This window comes from Puma concolor, chromosome B3, assembly GCF_028749965.1.
Source record: "Puma concolor isolate L17-30 chromosome B3, mPumCon1.1.hap2, whole genome shotgun sequence".
Taxonomy (NCBI): Eukaryota; Metazoa; Chordata; class Mammalia; order Carnivora; family Felidae; genus Puma; species Puma concolor.
Window position 1 is genome coordinate 24908056 of NC_141672.1, and position 18647 is coordinate 24926702.

The 18647-nt window shown below is 39.5% G+C and overlaps 1 protein-coding gene across 34 annotated transcripts in view; it reads right to left on the bottom strand.

The window, feature by feature from the left end:
* NRXN3 (neurexin 3) overlaps window positions 1-18647 on the bottom strand; it is a 1579173-nt gene that overhangs the window by 815880 nt on the left and 744646 nt on the right. For all 34 annotated transcript variants that reach the window (XR_015252137.1, XR_015252136.1, XM_086709138.1 and 31 more), the window contains one exon: window positions 4403-4522. Coding sequence is in view for 32 of the 34 variants with exons in the window: in XM_086709138.1 (XP_086565264.1) it covers window positions 4403-4522 (120 nt within the window). In the remaining 2 variants the exon portion in view is untranslated. The remainder of the gene's footprint in view (window positions 1-4402; window positions 4523-18647) is intronic.

Here is an 18647-nt window from a genome sequence, read left to right on the forward strand (position 1 = left end):
GTAGAACCTCAAATTGAACCCAAGTGTGTCTAATTCCAAAACCCACATCTCACCTTGTAACACTACACAGTGGAGAAAAAACTTGACTTATTCCTTACATTATTGTGGGTGGAATTTAACTGGTGAAATTTCCACACTCAAGTTTCCACAATGGGTTCACACTCCTTCCCAGTGGCCAACCATCATCACGTCATTCCTTCTAATTTACACATATTCAGCACCTTCCTAAGAATGACTGTACTGCCTTGGCTCCTACTCACACATTCACTTCCATATTTCACTGATGGCCAACAGCAGTTTACACACTAGCCCTCAGAGTGATAAAGTCTGTGGAGAACATAAACCTATAGAAAATTTGTCCAGGGTCGAGCTGTAACTTCCCATGAGGCATATACTGGTCGAGCACGTAGACTCTGAAGCCACACTGCCTGGGTTATATAACTTTTATGTGCCTCAGTTTCCCATCTGTGAAGTAGGTATGAAGTTTTCAGGATTAGATGTGTCACTTCACAGAAAGTACTTAGAATGGTGCCTAGTGCTTAAGTTGATAGCTATTAATAATTATGCATAATTCATTTTTTCCTTTCTCTGAAATGTGTTAAGAATTTCCTAATTAGTTTGATTTTTTGTTCCCTTTTACTAGAACACAATCTCTTTTTAAGTAGAAACCACTTCTCACCTCTTCTGTATGTCCTGCAGTGTTTAGCAGAGGGGACTGAGCACAGCAAGCATCCCTCACATCGGAGGAACGAGGTTGTATTTGAGACATTTGCTCTGGAGTCAGGGTTTGGATCATCGCCATCTCTACACATGAAGTTCCTAGCCACATTAAAAGCTTAGCAAAGAAATAATAGGAAAGACTGAGAGGAGGCAACTTGACCTCCCTTGGCTCCCAGACATGGGGAGAGAAGTCAAGAAAATGAAGGCTTGTAAAGTCTCAGTAAAGGATGCACATTTTGCCCACAATCTTCCAGCTCCATTGGTCACATACCCTTTCCTCCATGATAACAAATTTTTTCAAAAGTATATCCTTTAACAACAACAACAACAAGTTCTGGAGCCAAATAAGCTTGGTAAATACTTCACATGTGATCACTGATGATTAGCAATGTATATTAGCATACTAAAGGATCCCAGCAAATCTTGCAATAAAAAGTCCGCTTCATTTTGTTTAACCTAGTTATTTCCAAAATCCATCCTATCATGTTGTTTATTAATATAAAGAACAAACTGTCCTTGGAAAATGACTTTCTACAGCTAGGTGCCGGATGTGCTATTTAGGGTGAGGGACAGAGAAATCAACATGAACCAGAGGAGTCAAAAGAGAGATGAATTTCTGTACTAGCAAGAAGCTCTGGCTGGAGTGGGTGATTCACACAGCATCAGATCCCAATTCTGAGGAGCATAACCCTAGTGAAGTGTTCCCTTCATTTATTCTTGAAAATAGAAATCCAGCTCAGTCAGTCAGTCAGTCAATCAATCTTTATTAACTGTCAACTGAACCTAACACTTTCCCAGGAACACACTGTATCACAATACATGAAAACCACCAGGCTAAGGAATATTTCTTTCCTTGCTTTTGATTCCTTATGAGTCTGACCTATTCTTTGCATCATTTCTACAAACTAGCTGAAAATTTGACACCCTAGGGGACCTTAAACAGCATGAAAGGGATTGCTAAATAAGCCAATAAGACACTACTTAATAACCTGAGGACTGTGTGGTATTTTAGTTTCATTGCCTGATTTTATGACTTCTGTGAGCTAAAATTAAAATTCCCAAACCCATTATCACTGTAAGAAGCAATCCAAGGTTGTAGCTCATAAGCAAAATAGCTCTTTTCTTCTCCAAGATTTCTTTATCCTTATGGCTGCTCTTTTCCATCAGCAGTAAAGAAGGGGATAAGGTTGAAAATGAAAGAGCTTCATTAATTTCAAATATCAAATTACTGGATGACTTGGGTCTTCAATGGTTTAGTCCTGCTTTTTAATTATTAGTGGTAAGAGAAAAAACACTTTATAATTACCTTTATTCTAAAGTTTCTATAAAAGAATAATGACCAAATGAGGTAATACACATTACTGTATCCTCAGTTCTGCAGTTCTTTGTGACTACAGCTTTCAGGGCATGTTATTTCCTGTGGAAATAAAAGGGACTCACTGTCCAGAGAGATTGGGGTGAGGTCGCCATCTAGTGGCTGCCATTCAAAACATGCTGGGAATAGCACCGCTGGGCTACTGGGCTCAGCCTAGAGGAGCTAGCAAGGGATACGGGACTGTCACTGCTGCTTTGCAGAATCCTGTTTGAACTAACAGCTCACGAGGACTTCTTGAATAATTAATTCAGGATGGCTGTAGGTTCTAAACCATATATCCATTTTTACATCTCTTTGCTTACATTCATTACATAAAGCTAAGTTACCCTTCAGGCATATAGAATAGTAACCTTACCCCCCACACATACTAAGGTGTCTATGTACATACAATTGGGGGGCTTTGGATACTTATTATGGTTCTGTTTAGCTTCGTTTTTGAGGGGAGAGGGGTGTTTTAGTCTACACTAAAATGTATTCCTCACATCACCCCTAATCAATTCCATTGTATTTTTCCCATAGCATAATACAAATCATTTTTCTTATGATGGTTTGTGAAGTCCAGCAAGCAGCTTGATTTGGTGATATCACAAAAACATGAATTTGGAGCTTGAATTACACAGCTCCTTCTAAATTTCATGTCTTCTTGAATGTAAAAAGACAATAAGAACTCTTATTCTGCAAGGTAATGGGGAATTACAGAAGATTTAAGGAGCCGATATATGTAAGACAGCTATCTCAGTATCTAATGCCTACTGGGCACTGAATATATGACTCCTACTCTTCCTCTGTCCATAGACTCTCCTTACCTACCTACATACCTACCTACACACACACACACACGCACACACACACGCTTTACCTCCACACATGGCTCACTATAATTCCAGACTCCAGAAGTACTGAAGCTCATGAATATAAAATTAAATTATAGGACCCCAAATTGTAGGACCTTTAAACAGGAGAGGTCCTTAGCAGTAATAGAATTTCAAGGTTAAAAATGAGGAAATGAGGAAAAAGAGATTTATCATATCTGTCCCAACAGCAAAAAGTATTTTAGTTAAAATGACTGTATGAAACCCCAGGGATCCTGACTCTATCTTGACTATCTTAATCACAGAAGAATCTAGAGATAATTTACACCACTGACTTCATTTGACAAGATTCAGAAACAGTAAGTAACTTTTCCAACATCTGGCAGAGAATTAAAGCCAGGGCCCAGATCTCCTGACATGAACAGTGTTCTATAATACCCCATGCTACCCCCCAAGTTTTCTTTTCATATCCTAGTGCACTGCTCTGGAATGTTAGAAAGTAGAGATTTATTTGGATACAACACGGAGGATGCCCTCTCTCTTCCAACCTAGACCTCATTAAATTTTACCCATCAAATTATGGCTAACTAGCTACCTTAATTAGCCACTCCTGCTTTTCCCAGCCCAAAATGATAATTTTCTCTTCTGAATGACAACGACAACCCACCCATTTTGGAATCTCATTACATATTCTTTGTCTTATTTTCTATTACCTGGGTCCTATCTACTCTACTAATTGGTTCATTACTTGAGGAAACAGATAATCTCTTGTGCTTCCTTCTTTTTTTCTACATCCTTAGCACACTACTGATATGTAACAGGCTCTCAAGAAATACTTATTGCTTATGTGAAGCTTCAAATGTTCCTTTACTTATGTATACATTCATTCATTTATATTTGTCCTCCTAGAATGTAAATTCCAACCAAGTCAAGCACTTGCCTATTTCTTCACCTCCATATTCTTATTGCCTTCTGAAGTAGAACTCAAAACATGGTAGATACTCAATAACAATTAAATAACATATGTATTTAGCTCCTTCTAAGTATCCTGTAGTGATCTAAGTACATACTTTTACCTATAATGTTCTGAATTTCTGGTTTATTCATCTCCCTCTACTAGAAAGTCAGTTATTGAGAGAAGAAACTGGCACCTGGGAAGGTGATTGATAAGTGATTTTTGAATAAATGAATAATAAAGGATCTACAGAACTGTATATCTATTCTCCAGATACATATTCTATGCCTAAGGATATCTCATCAACATACAGCGACAGTAATGGGTAAATTCTATAATACAGATCAATGAAAAGGGATTATGCAAATATAGAGGAGACCTCCTTAGCCTTACCTGAGTTTGTCCACAGAGAACATGTCACATGACTTCTGTTAAGCAAAATAAAACATTTTTTTTTTAAAAAACCCTTTGCTTACTGAATGACCAAGAGGACTATGAGAGCAAAAACAGACAAATTTCACTACATATAGCTGTACTCACCCTCAGCCACATCATCATCCACAGTTAATTTAAGGCTTTTTCCTCTCCGCACCACCCGAACGGTGTGCCATTCATTGTCATTGAGCTTCTGCCCCGCATACAGGGTCTCAGGTCCTTTGCCTAAGGACGATGGTAAGTGTTAAAGTTAGAATCAATTCTGAAAGTAGTAATTATGGCATCAGAACTGTCAAAGCCACACTGGTGCACATGACCCAGTAGCATTCAAGGAATCATGCCCACCCATAGCCCATCTTAGTTTCACTGATCCAAGAGAATGCTCCACTATTGCCCCAAATGCAAAAGTCTCAATTCATATGGACATTGACAAAACAATGAAAGATATAAGTGTCCTCCTTTGTCTACAGATATAAAGTTCTAAAATGCCAATGGTAAGCAAACGTTTATAAGAAATGTAGTCAGCTGTCATTTTGTTTCTCAAAGTCTTAGATTTCAGATGAATTTCTTAAAGATACAGGAAACCCATCATGTATTTTTTTTAGAACTATTTGGTCACTTAGGCATAATACACCAGTCTGGCTTTTGGAGAGTATTCATCAATTGGATGAGAAAAGAGTTCTGTAATATATATATTCTTAACTTGATTTTGCCATTAACCCACGGTCCTACCAGAATTCAGCAACCATAGAAATCACTACAGTAATCACCACAATAATAATGTTGAGGTCTAAACCCCATGACAAATAATGCTCCTGAAGGGAATGTGAAGTATTCCAGATTTATCTCATTGCTCATCATCCTCCAAAAAGATATAAAAATCTAAGAAATGAAATAATGTAAAATTCCAAAATAGAACCCTTCTAGGTCAAAAAAATATTCAGTAGAAAGTGCCACCAAATAAAGGAATAAACCAAGTTGTCTCTAAAGATCCATGATCAAGATGTTCAAGAGGATGTTCAAGGGCACCCTAAGGAGAATCCGGCTCAACAAGGAATTACAATATTTAGGGACAAAAGCTGTCAAGATGAACACTGAAGCATGAAAAGAATTTGGTTAGTAATGGCAGGGTGGTAGAAATGTCATGTTTTGCTCACCATTGAACTGAGATGTAAATTTAAAAGACAAAGAAGATTGCATAGAACCAGAGAACTTAGACCAAGTTTGATCTTTCTTTGTGGGTAGCTGAGCCCATGCAGAAAGATGCCATGTAAGTCTTCCTGGATTAGTCAATCGCTATGTAGAAAGCCCTATCTTTGGAAATAGCTGGGGGGAGAAAAGACGCAATACGTAACTGGCCAATATGTCTTTATGGGTATTATGCATTTGAAATATGTCAGAATACACTTGGATCCGACATATAGGAGGAGCACAGGCCTAGGTGCACAGTAGGTGCTTTAATGAGCACTTATTGAGCAACTGATGTCTACATAGGTATTTATTTCTTTGGAAACCATCAACTAAGGTCAATATATTTTTATCTAAGAAATTTTGAAAGCTTATTATATAGCTTTCACTTTCACCCCTTTCTCTACTCCAAGACTGAGTTATTATATACTCCTTAGGGAAGGAAATTTAAAAAGTAGTATCACTTGGGTAAATACCTTTTAAACTAGGTACTTTTAAACTGTACCCTTTGAGTTATTAGTGTTGCTATTGAATGCTGGTTATATGAGTAATGATAGCAGTTGAAGTTTGGGGGGATTTTCTTCTTAAAAATAAAGATTTTCAAAGTAAAAAGGTCTCTTTTGATTACAATGTATACAATAAATAATTTGCATTAATTTTTTTTCAAAATGTACCTATACCCCAAGTACAATGCAAATTCACAAGAATTCTAAGGATTCAATGAACTGTAAAGTGGACCAAATGTATGTACCCAAAATTGGGTATGATGCCAGGAGATCAATGAATCTTGGGGGGGGGGGGGTTTGGAATTCTATAATAAATCATTTTATGTTCAATTTTAGCTTTTCTTTGTGAGTATTCCTGTCTTAATATTATATAAAGCACATGCATTATAATGGGATTTTTCCTATATGTCACTTCATTAGGTAGCACTGTTTATTATTTCATTAAATTCAGATCTCAGATTGATGTAACAGTCACTTGTACAATAGCAAACTGTGCAGGCACTGAGAGAAAATGGGCTACATCATGTGGGTGCTTTGAAGCAAGAACAGATGTTCTCAGAAGAAACAAATCTGCCTTTGTTTTTTTGTGTGTGTGTCTTTATCCTCTTTATTCTACATGCAAACGCTTCAATAAGAAAGAAGAAAGTAAAGAAAGACGTAGAAAATACTGGCTATGGAGGCAGAACTGTTACAAAGGCAGACTATTTAAACATCTATAGGTGGCGTCCGTTCTTTAAGCAATTCTTGCACATCACTTCATTTTTATGATTGGGAACAAAATAAGAGGGAGAAATACTAACACAAACACAGTCACAGTTTAGCAAAATTGCCACATTAGTGTCATATTAGCCACAGAGATGTAAAACAAGCTTTGCAATTAGCCCAGTGTGTTTAAAATGCTGCTGACATTTTGCAGGTACTTTGAATTTTCTTTTGTCCTTGAAATATCCATTCTAGTCAAGTTTAAACAAAAATATTTAACTGTCCATTTGACTCTAAAACTTTAGGATGTGATGGTCTATAACCAAACATGTAAAAAAAAAAAAAAAAACAAAAAACACCTAAAACCTCTCATGCTGTCTCTCACCCCAATAATTCTTGTTACTCTGACAGTAGGAAAAAAATCCATACCCATCTCATTAAAATGGTAGGGAAATGAGTATTATTCAATATTCATTTTCAAGCAATAAATATAGAAATCGTAGTGAGCTTCTGAAAAAAAATCTCATCTTCCAAAAGTGGAGAGTCAATGGCATTTATCTTTCATCAAGTCAAAAGGTCAATGCATCCTACCAGAGAGAAAGTGATGTTTAAACTCAGCTGGAAATGTAGGCAAATAGAGGGGAAGAGCAAATCCAATCTGTAGCCTAAGCATAAAACGGGCCTGGTAAGTGATAGAAGATGCAGACACAAGTCGAAAGTTGAAACATACAAACTGTTAGGTTTTCAAAGAAGGAGGCTTTTGTCTAGGGAAGACTTCTGTGAAAGATTCAAGCACAAAGCCGGTGAAGAAGCATCAGGAAAACGGTGTATAAAGTTCTTCCCTTTACAAAAAGGATGGTCCAGATAAGGAGAAGAACTTTCTTTTTTAAATTGGATTTTTAAAAGGAACTGATGGGAATTTAGTTTTTTAAACATTAAAAAAAATACTCAAAGCCACTACTTTTCCTGCATTGTCCTTTTTCTTTTTTTGTAGCCAGGAGAAAGGTGATCTGTGATTAGACACATATTGGATGTGAGTATTAGATGCATGTTTCCTTCTTTTATAGTTTAAATAGTAAATATTGATCACAAAGGGAAAAAATTTTGATTCCCTTTAGGCTGCTTAGTTCATCCCTGTTTGCTCTAAATACAGAAAACTAATAATTTATCTGACACCTTATAGTTGAATTTCTCAAGTAATGACCCCTGTGACTGGAGTAAAGAAGCAAAATTACAGTTGAAGATTTCTGAGATACAGAGGTCTATAGAAGTGTTCAAATGTTTATTATCATAGGAAAAAGAGCCTTAATGAATCCTTGGGCAATACCACCCAAATTCTCACTCTTGACCTAGTCTCACTGCAAACTCACTTAGCATCATCTCTTTTAATTAAGACATGTTTCACCAAAGATGGTATCATTCTCTAATGGACGGGGATAGAGAATGAGGCGTCACAGATGAAAAACACAAATAGAGAATTTTCTTAACCTAGCTACAGTAACCCTGTGGAAGACCTATTTCTTTAAGAAGCCAGAACTAATACTAAAATAAAAGTGAAAAATGAGGAGAAAAGCATTCTTTGAGAGACAAATCACTGCTGATTGCTTGGAGGAAGATGACTTAGATAGATATTAGTAGATTGTTCCCTCTGGGGAGGGGAACAGGGAAAGGGAGTGTGTGGGAAAAATCTGTATTTGGGTATTACTACAGGCACACACCTTCACAAGGTGGACTCTGGATTTTAACTATTTTGAGCCTATTTAGTTGTTTTCTTTTTATTTCTTGTTGTTGCTTTTTAGTAGACTGTTCATATTACATGAATTTATTATTCCCCCCAGGAGCAACATAACCAGTACAACTACAAGACACCCCAACATACATTAGTTTGTCAATAAATTTCTAAAACCTGCCCAAACATGGTGGTTTTGCTCATACACAGGGAGGAGAAATTCCTTCCATCTGCCACAAAGGACTATCTCCAAAAGTGGGTAGGTAAGAGTGGAAACTTACTTTGCTTGGGGTAAAGGGGCAGGGATGAAGAGGGCAATATCTGTACGATAATCACTCTGCATTACCTGAATATCTTTCTACTTGTCCAAGAAAGAGAAAGAAACAACAACTTGATTTCTCTTGGAACCATGTTTCACATGAGTCAAAACTGCTACAGTGCATAACAAAATACGAAATTGAGTCCCTCAGAAAGGTGTAGCAAAAGGCACGTGATTATACATTTCAATGGTATGATAAACACTCGAAATGACGGACTGTGTTAGGGTTAAGAACACCAAATATATTTTAAAAGAGAAAACTTACCTTCATTTCCACCAGCACCCTAGGTTGGGCCAGCTGAGCTATGGCAAACAGTTTACTAAGCCTACAGCACTATACTTTATCAGTCTTCCTCCCCCGAAAAAGAGAGAGAGAGAGGTCAGGCGAGTAAAGGCAAAGGCAAGGAGGGGAGGGTGGCAGAGACATAGGAAGGAAGCATCTTATTTTCTGTCCAAAGCAATTTCAGGTTCTGGTTGTTTTCTTCAGGTTGACAACCCAATAGAGAATAAGAGGTGTTTTGTTCTTATAAACTCATTTTTTTTCCCTGAAAGCATTCATTACCTTTGAAAGAAATTTTAAATCATTTACTTATAGAGACAATTGGGTGAAAAACCTCAAACAGATTCCTCCATTCTCACTGGAGTCCTGGAGTCTCAGGGCTTCCAATAACGGATATGAACATGGGAGGCTTTCTGGAAAACCTTCTGTTAAGACGACTAACAGTGAGGTATGTGAGAAAGACAAGTGACCCACTTATTCACCCCGAGCACATGTACCCTCCTGGAGGGTACTAGAGACCCAGTTTCTAGTTAAAATCCACTAGAAACACCACCAGTAATTACTGAACCTGAAAGTAAATGGACCATCGAGCCTGCCACATACAACATATTCAACTATGGGCTGACATCCCCTTTCCCTTGACTCATCCTCTACTCTGCTAATAGAGTACTGTTGCTAACCTCTGACAGTGTATCACAGTGTACCAATTCATACATTCAGCTAATGGTACCTGAGCATCAACATGGGATCAGGCACCAGTCCAGTGCCGAGGTTTCAGAGAAAATAAGACAGATAAGGTCTCTGCTTTTACACAGCGTACAGCCTAGTCTGAAGTGAGGGAGGAATAAAGGACAATACCCAAACATACGGTAATCATCAGATGTGGTTGAGTTCTATGATGAAAATGAAACAGGAGGATATGACGAAAAGTAATTTGGGTGGAGAGTGGGAATAGAGGGTGGGCTACTTTATAGCAAGTCTCAGAAAGGCCTCTCTGAGGTGACTTCTCCACTCTTGCCCTGAGTACCCGGTTGGATGGAGAGCTCTTAACTGAGGAGGTCAAAGCAAGCTTCTCTCCGGAGGTGCGTCTGAGGCAAATATCCGAGGCAATGGGAACAGCAAGAGCAGAAGCCCAGAATAACCTTGGCATATTAGAGGAACAACAACAACAAACCCCACGGTGGCTGGAGCCTGTGCCCAAAGGAGAGCGTGTGGTGGGAAAGAAGGTGAAGAAGTAAGCAGAGGCCAGATCACAAGAGGACACAAGGACATGGTACAGAGCCTGAATTCTGTTCTACATGCATCTGGGAGTCACTGGGAGGTGAGGGGTAAGGGGATCCTATGATTTAAAAATCTTTCTGGTTGCTATGGGTGCACTGGACCCAAAAAGGCCAATAGCAGAAACAAGGGATCTCAGGGAGGCTGTTAAAGGCAGGAAATGAAGGTGACTTGGACTAAGGAGGTAGGAGTAGAAATGGAGGTGGTGAAGTTTGGGGTGCATTTTGGAGGTGGAGTCAACAGGATCTGAGATCACTTTTGAAGGTGGACTAGGAGCAGGAGAGGAAAGGAGAGGAATCAATCTGAGAACCTGGGTGGTAGACACACCCTCAGATGAGAAGGCAAAGATTCCAGAAAATGTAAGACATGACTGATCTTACTAGTCAAGACAGCTTGCTTCCGTTACTTGCACTTTTCCTGCGAAGCATCAGTCATACTCAGCACCATCCCCTGGACGTTTCCTACTGCTCAAAAGTGTGGCTCCAAGTTCACTGCCTGCATGATTTTATTAGTATGGTGTTAATCTGCACCTTGGGCCACCACTGCCTACTGATGACTCAGGGTTACAGGATTCCTGCTGTCTTTCTTTCCCTTCCTCCCTCCTTCCTTCCTTCCTTGCCTCTCTCCCCTTCTTTCTTTTTTCTTGCATAGTTTCAGTTATGCGCTCTGGCCCATGCCTAAGGACTGCAACAAGGAGTGTGCCTAACATTACAAAGCAAACCCTGGCAGCCTATTCAGTAGGATCTCTAAATTGTGATCACAGTGTAAAATGAACCCACTCATCTCGGCTCGGAGAATGGCATCTCAATTTTGAAATGCAGTCAATCCAGGGCTGATATCTCTCTAAAGGAACAAATGACTCCACAAAAGACGAGAAAGAATCCTGCCCCCAATTTACTGCCAAATCTCTACCTTAAGTCATAAATTTACAGCATTGCTTAGGAGAGGTGAGGTGAGCACAGTCTCAAGATTTCTTGTGATAATCTCTCCCCATGAAGCCACTTTTCAAGAGATGAGGGCAATTTGCTCAGGGATAGGCAGAAAGATGCTTTTGTAGGTATTGATTCTATTCTTGTTTAAAAAAAAACTTTATAAACCATACTAGTATTTTCCCCACCACTGTCATGATATAATTAATACAAATTAGGCTTCTTTTGATGATTTAAAACATTGTTGTACCTTAGGGCCTTTTCTATATGATCTTATTATTTAGCACTAAAGACACAGATTTTGAAAATGATGTGGACTGAGTGAAAGAGATCCGTACTAAGATATGCATTGCAGCTTATTCCCGTAATATCCTCCTAATAAATGCCAATTTAAGCCTTTTCCTTGTGAATTGACCCTTTGTAATAAAAAGCAGAATAAAAAATGTCCGATTATGAATTGAAAGGCATAATTAATCCCAATAATTAATGTTTTGCTGTCAACAGAAATTAAGGAAGGCATAATACATCTTCCACTGCTCGTCTTCCATAGACTTTCTCCACTTATCTACCTCCACCCACCCCTTTCCAGCTAGAAATGTGCACCTTTCCAGGAACTCAGCTACACTTATACCCTGTATATCATCACTATGTCCCTGGTATTACATATAATATATGTATATATAATATACACATACATATATATGTATGTGTGTGTGTGCGTGTGTGTGTTTTCATTGCCTCTACTTCTGTGCCCTTTGAAGGAGAACATGCTACCTCTAAAATCTCCAACACCTAAGCAGAGTACCTTACACCAAGAAGATACTCAACATATTAGGGGGAAAAAAGCTAGTGGAAGAATAAATATAATTGAATAGATTCCACATCAAACTAGTAAGCAAGATGAGAAAGGGAGAAGAAATGGAAAAGGAGAAGAGAGTTGTAGACTATATTTCAGCAATAGAATAAACCTGACCAAATTGAGGGGCGCCTGGGTGGCGCAGTCGGTTAAGCGTCCGACTTCAGCCAGGTCACGATCTCACGGTCTGTGAGTTCGAGCCCCGCGTCGGGCTCTGGGCTGATGGCTCGGAGCCTGGAGCCTGTTTCCGATTCTGTGTCTCCCTCTCTCTCTGCCCCTCCCCTGTTCATGCTCTGTCTCTCTCTGTCCCAAAAATAAATAAACGTTGAAAAAAAAAATTTTTTAAAAAAACCTGACCAAATTGAGAAGGTATTCAATACAATAATAATATATATAAGTGAATTAATAAAATTGGATGAAAAAATAAAGGACAGTAAAATTATTGAAGGTGCTGGAAGAAAAAGAAGGGGAGTAGAAGATATTCGCACACTGCTTTGTGGCAGCTGAGTGAATTAGGCACTAATTCCTAATTCATCTTGAGCTAAAAGATACCAGGCAGCAGATACAAATAAAGACACTACTTTTCATTTTAAATATATTTTTCCCAGCCAGAAAAAAAACTACAGCTTTCTGAGAAACTGATATGAGAATGAAAGCAACATTGATAAAAAGATGCTAGTTGCTCTGTATTTACAATCTCATTTAGTTTCCCAGTATGAAGCTGATATGGTTTCCCCCAGCTTTGCAAGTAAAGACGTAGCACAAAGGGCTACAGCCTGCCAAGGTGACACAGCCCCCAGTTTCCCTGCAAAGTCTCTCTGCTGTAGCTGCATTTGTTCTCACAGCTTCATCACATAAGTTATGCCCCTGGGCTGGCCCAGTCTAGAGATCTGAGGACGAACAAGGTGAGGCCAGGTAAAGGACATTCAAGAAGTGGCAGAACACAGTGAAATAGAAACAGAAAATCTAATCTTGGGGATGAATGAAAAGTGGGACCTGATTTCACTTTTTATTTTTTTATTTTTTTACTTGCAAGACTAGGGTCAAGCCCTAACCTACTAATAAAGCCAAAAGAAGTTAAAAGTTTATATTAGAGATACAAGTAGAGGATAAATAGGTCATGTTGTGTGCCCCTGCAGCAGGCACTTGTGGTACCCTGCATCATGTCTCCTGGGCCAAGCTCAGACTTTAGCCATGACAGCATGACAGCTGTAAGCTCACACACAGCCTGACAGTCCCGACCTCAAGCAGAGCCAACTCTTGGGCCTTCTCTAAAGTCAGAGGTGTCTTCATTGCCTGCATGCAAGAGGCACTAAGAAGTGGGGGAAAGGAGATAGATGCTGTCAAACAATGGGAGGGGAAAAGCTAATGGATTAGTTCACCCGAATCTCCTGTCGTTTGAGTGGATAATTCTTGGAGGCATTCATTACAACACTCTCCATCTCCCCCATATCCACTTGACCCACAGCAGAAAACTTGACTATGGATACCCACACTAGTGTTTCCTTTTTTACTGCTCATCCTCTCTACCCCTTCACTCCCAGTTTTGGGGATCTCTCCCAAATAAACCACCTGACCCAAGTCCTTATCTCAGGCTCTACTTTCAAGGAACTCAGACTAAGACGACACACAGTGCTTGATCATTCCCTCCCTAGTAACTCAAATGTTACAACAACCCTGTGGAGTAGGAAATATCAATGCTTATGATGAGATGCAAAAACGTTAAATGACTTTCCCAAGGTCACAGGGTATGAAATCATGAAATTAAATCAAGAATCTAGGCTTCACAGATGGAACTCCACAGAGTTCTCCCCATTAACCTCTAGCTGCCTACAGTCTAGAAGTACAAAGAGAACAGAAGACAGTGGTCTGCTATCACCATTAAAGGCAGATGTAGGGACTGTGGTTTCAAATTACCAAATAGTGACCAAACTCTTGAGGTTGTGAGGAAATGCATAGCTCTCTGAGGGCAATCACCAGGCTCTCCACAATGAGGACCTATGGTCCCATAAGGACCATGGAGGGCTTGTGAGAAGGTAAGAACACCATTACTCTTAATTAGCTTAGCTTTATTCAAGACAGAAGCTAAGAGATATGGTCTCCATACCCAAAGTCCCTTCAGGCTCTATGTTTCTAAATAATTACCATATCTCAGAAGAGGGACTGTATTTTAGATATAAAGATACAGTCACTAGGTTTTATAAGTATCCCGAGACAAAGAGCTTTGTGAAACAGCATTTCCATATCAACCCCTATGTGTGCAGGACCTCCTTCCCACACCAGAAAATACTAACTCTGAGATAAGAATGTAAAAGGAGTGATATTTCCAGCCTGTCTCCTTCCGATGATAATTACAGGGTCTACTGGCTTATGAGATTGATGGCACTAGCTGATCTCCCACTGTGAACAGAGCCAGTTGAAATGCAGGATGGTCCTATCACCTGAGTGCACCGTCTTATCCTCTTAACATCTGCTTTGTGCAACTGGAGGATCCAGGAGGCTAGATTAGCAGAACTACCACTCTATTCTGGCCCTAGTTCACTAAGATGATGATCCTTCCCCCCCCCTTAAAATAATATGTATGTAGGTTTCAAAATATGAGAAATTATAGCTCTCCAGCTCACTAGAAATATCATCTCTTTATGACACCCACTAAAATAAAACTTGCAAGACAAGCACATAGAGGAAAAAATTAAAACCAGAGCATTAATAAAAATAGATCAAGGGTATTTTGATTCAAATTATTTGTCTCCCTCTAAGTAAGACTTAAATACAAATGGTTCTTCATGCAGCAAGTGTGGCCTTGGGCAAGCATGCAAAGTGGCTAGCTTGGCAAATGTGGCTAATCTCTATAGGCTGTCTTTATAACTTTGTGCAGCAATTTGCATACAGCATGGAAGTGAACTTCAGACTGCTGACTGCTTTATCCATGCACCTTGAATTCCTGATAAAGCTGGGGCATCAAGCAGAAGGTAATTGTTCCTACCAATCAGGGTGAAATCACCACCCCACTTCCAAGCTGTATAAAGGAAGAGGAGTTTCTAATTGAAATGGCCAGTACCTACTATAAAAGCATTGTGGAAGTTTCTGAAGGTGCAAAGATGAAAAAGACACACTAACTATAACCAAGGAGCTCATAGTCTTCTGAAAGTGTTACACAAGTAAAAACAAATTGTGTGGGAGAAAGGGGTCCACAAGTGTGCACTGGGTACCCTACCAGCGGGTTATCTGGTCTATCAGGAGGTCTGAGTCATTAACTATCCTTCTGCTTCATATATTCATGCAGCACTACAAAGGTCCTATAAGTCAGGGACCAACATCTTCATGTCTGTGTCCTTCACAACTTCACATAGCACTGTCCTTGGCATGCAAAGTGAATTCTCAATGGTAAAGAGTAAATGAATATATTTCTTATTCTTCTCATACTTGCATTAGACTCTGCTAATAACAGCAAGTATGTATATTTTACTTACCAAACAGCAGTCACTGGACACCATTCTGAGTGCTTTTCCTACATTAATTAATTTAATACTCACATCAATCCCATAAGGTTGTCATGTTTATATTATTTGTTGACAAAATATGCTCTCCCTTCCTATCAGTCCATTCCTAATCGGTCCATCCTTTCTGGAGAATTGTATTTCCTGTCCCATCATTCCAGGCACTATGTGTGACTTCCTCCATTGACAAAGACATGTAAGCAGAAGTAGCCTGGGCCACTTAGAAGGTTTAAGAGTGATTACATGGCTCTGCCACCTCTCTTTTCCCTTTGCCACAAGTCCAAGAGGGGACAGATTAGGGCTGTTCCTTGGCCAGGGTCCAGAAGAGGACGTGAAGCAGAGCCACAGCAGAACCACGATGACCATTAATGTGAGTGGGAAATAAAACTCTGTTCTTTAAAGTAACTAATGTTGCAGAGACACATTTGTTAATGGAGCATAACTGAACTGAGCTGACTGATACCTAGGTCCAATTAATATCCACACTTTACCCTTAAGAAAACCAAGGCAGGAGAAAGTTCCACCAATTTTCAAGGTCACATATGTACTAGTTTCTGGGATTTCAATCTGGGCAGTCTGGTTCCACTTTGGCCTTAACTATTATACTACACAACTTCTATTGGCCAAGGGATGAACCAAGGATGGCTAAGAGATACAAAGATAAATCCTCACAGTGAAATATTCTACACATGCCCTACACACACACAAATATATACATCTATTAAACCAATTAACTAGCTCAATGCAATAAACACGGCTTTAATTTCCAGCTGGAAAGAAGACAAAGGCAAAGAGGAAAAAGGTGGCAAAATAAAATGGGAGAAGAGAGAAACATATAGAGAAAATGACAGGGGAACAAAATAGATTAAGAAAATTCTCAATATTTGTCAAATCACTCAGAGGCAAATCTCTCTCCTAGAAAAATAAAACTCAAGATCTTTATCTTTAAAATGCTGCCAGAACACAGAACAAATAAAAGTATTTGGAAGCATGTATTTTGAACAGTATTGGGTTTTTCCACTTTAATAAAATGAACTCCTCTGTTTGTGAACTATATAGGATGACAAGCAGCACATCTCACCCAGGGGGATGCCACTTACATGCATGTAACAATCCTGTCATTTTAACTTTCAGACAGCTGCTTTTCATAGCAGCTAAGGAGCAGTCTAGGTCCATGGTTCTAATATTTTAAACTTGATAAGAAGATGGGGCACCTGGGTGGCTCAGTCGGTTAAACATCTGACTTCTGCTCAGGTCATGGTCTTATGGTTCATGAGTTCGAGTCCCACGTTGGGCTCTGTGCTGAGAGCTCAGAGCCTGGAGCCTGGAGCCTGCTGCGGATTCTGTGTCTCTCTCTCTCTGTCCCTCCCCACTTATGTTCTCTCTCTCTCTCAAAAATAAATAAACATTACAAAAAATAAACTTGATAAGAAGCATCTATGGATAATGCAAAGAATTCAGATTCCAGAACTCCGGACTTTTTACGTCTTTTGCCAACCTTTACTTCTTTCCTCAACTCTGTTCTGTATTTTGATTTTTTTCCAGGTTATGTCCTATGCTTCTCTTAACCTCCCCAACCCTCTCGCCTCCAACATCTGTCTTAAGGTCATCCCCATCCAGTTCCTCAAGCCATGAAGTCCCTCCTGGACTCTCTTTTCTTTCACCTTCTGCACCCAAACCACAGCCAAGGTAGGCACTTCCATGTCCCAGGGGAGGCCTGAATCTGCTCACTCCATGAGATCCCACCTCTACTGTACTGGTTCTGGCCTTCCTCCACTCCCACTTCAGGTATTGCTAAAGGTGCGTTCTCACTCTCAAAATCAATCAACCTTTCACAATGTGGTCAAAATTATTGTTCTACAACAGAAATTTCTTCATGCCCATTCCTACTTAAAATCCCCCAAGGCCACTAAGTGTCTCATAACACAGGTAGTACTCCAACTGCCCCAGGATTGCATCTTGTTATTTCATCAGTTTACCTGTATGCCTCTCTGAACCTAAGTCAAATAGTACCACATAGAAGCCCTTCCTACCAATTTCTTAAACTCATTACAACTCTTCTTCCCCATATGCATAGCAGAGAACAAGAACAGTAACTCCTAGGGGCACGTGGGTGGCTCAGCTGGTGAAGCATCTAACTCTTGATTTCAGCTCAGGTCATGATTCCAGAGTCGAGCCCAACATCAGGCTCCATGCTTAGCATGGAGCCTGCTTAAGATTCTCTCTCCCTCTCCTTCTGCCCCTCTCATCTACCCATACACACTCTCTCCCTCTCTAAAAATAAAATTTTTAAAAAGAATAAAAAAGAATAGTAACTACTTCACAAGGCTTTGTGAGGATTAGTCAAGACAATACATGTAAAACATTTAGTAGTAACTAGTGCCCAGTGCATGCTAAGGGAACAGTGCATACTAAGGGGACGTTACCAATCACAGTGATGGTTTAAATATCTTTCACCCTACCACCGATATAACTGTGAAACCCACATTCAAGGCCTGAAGTAGAAGCCCATAGCAAAATAAATTGGAACAGTATCCTATCATGGGAGATATCCTTAAAATAACTCCATCACATGATGGAGCCAACTTAGAACATGATACCTCCAAGTAAAGTGATGGTTTTCAAAAAAGTTTCTTCCTCTCTCCCCCACCTCCTACTCTCCCTCTCTCCCCCTCTTCCCTTTCTTCTTTTTCCCTCCCTCTCTCTCTCCCTGTTATGGGTTGAGGAAGAAATGGAGAGAGAAAGGCCACCTATTGTGGACCATTTCCTACTTCCCACTTAACTCTCGTAAGTATAGTTATTTAATACTGTCTGAAGTGTGGGTTCCTCATCCTATTTTACGAGAAAAAGCCATGAGACTCAGAGGGTTTAAGCAACACAAATGAGGGTATTTAAGGTGAAAGTGACAGAAACAAGGTTCAAGCCCGTATCTCTTTGACTCCAAAGCAGTGTTTTATCCATACACTTCAACTTTGTCATGAGCCAAATATTTTTATTACTCAGTAAATCAGCATTTGAGATCAATACCAGTGGGTAACAAAATATCACTTATAGATCATTTAA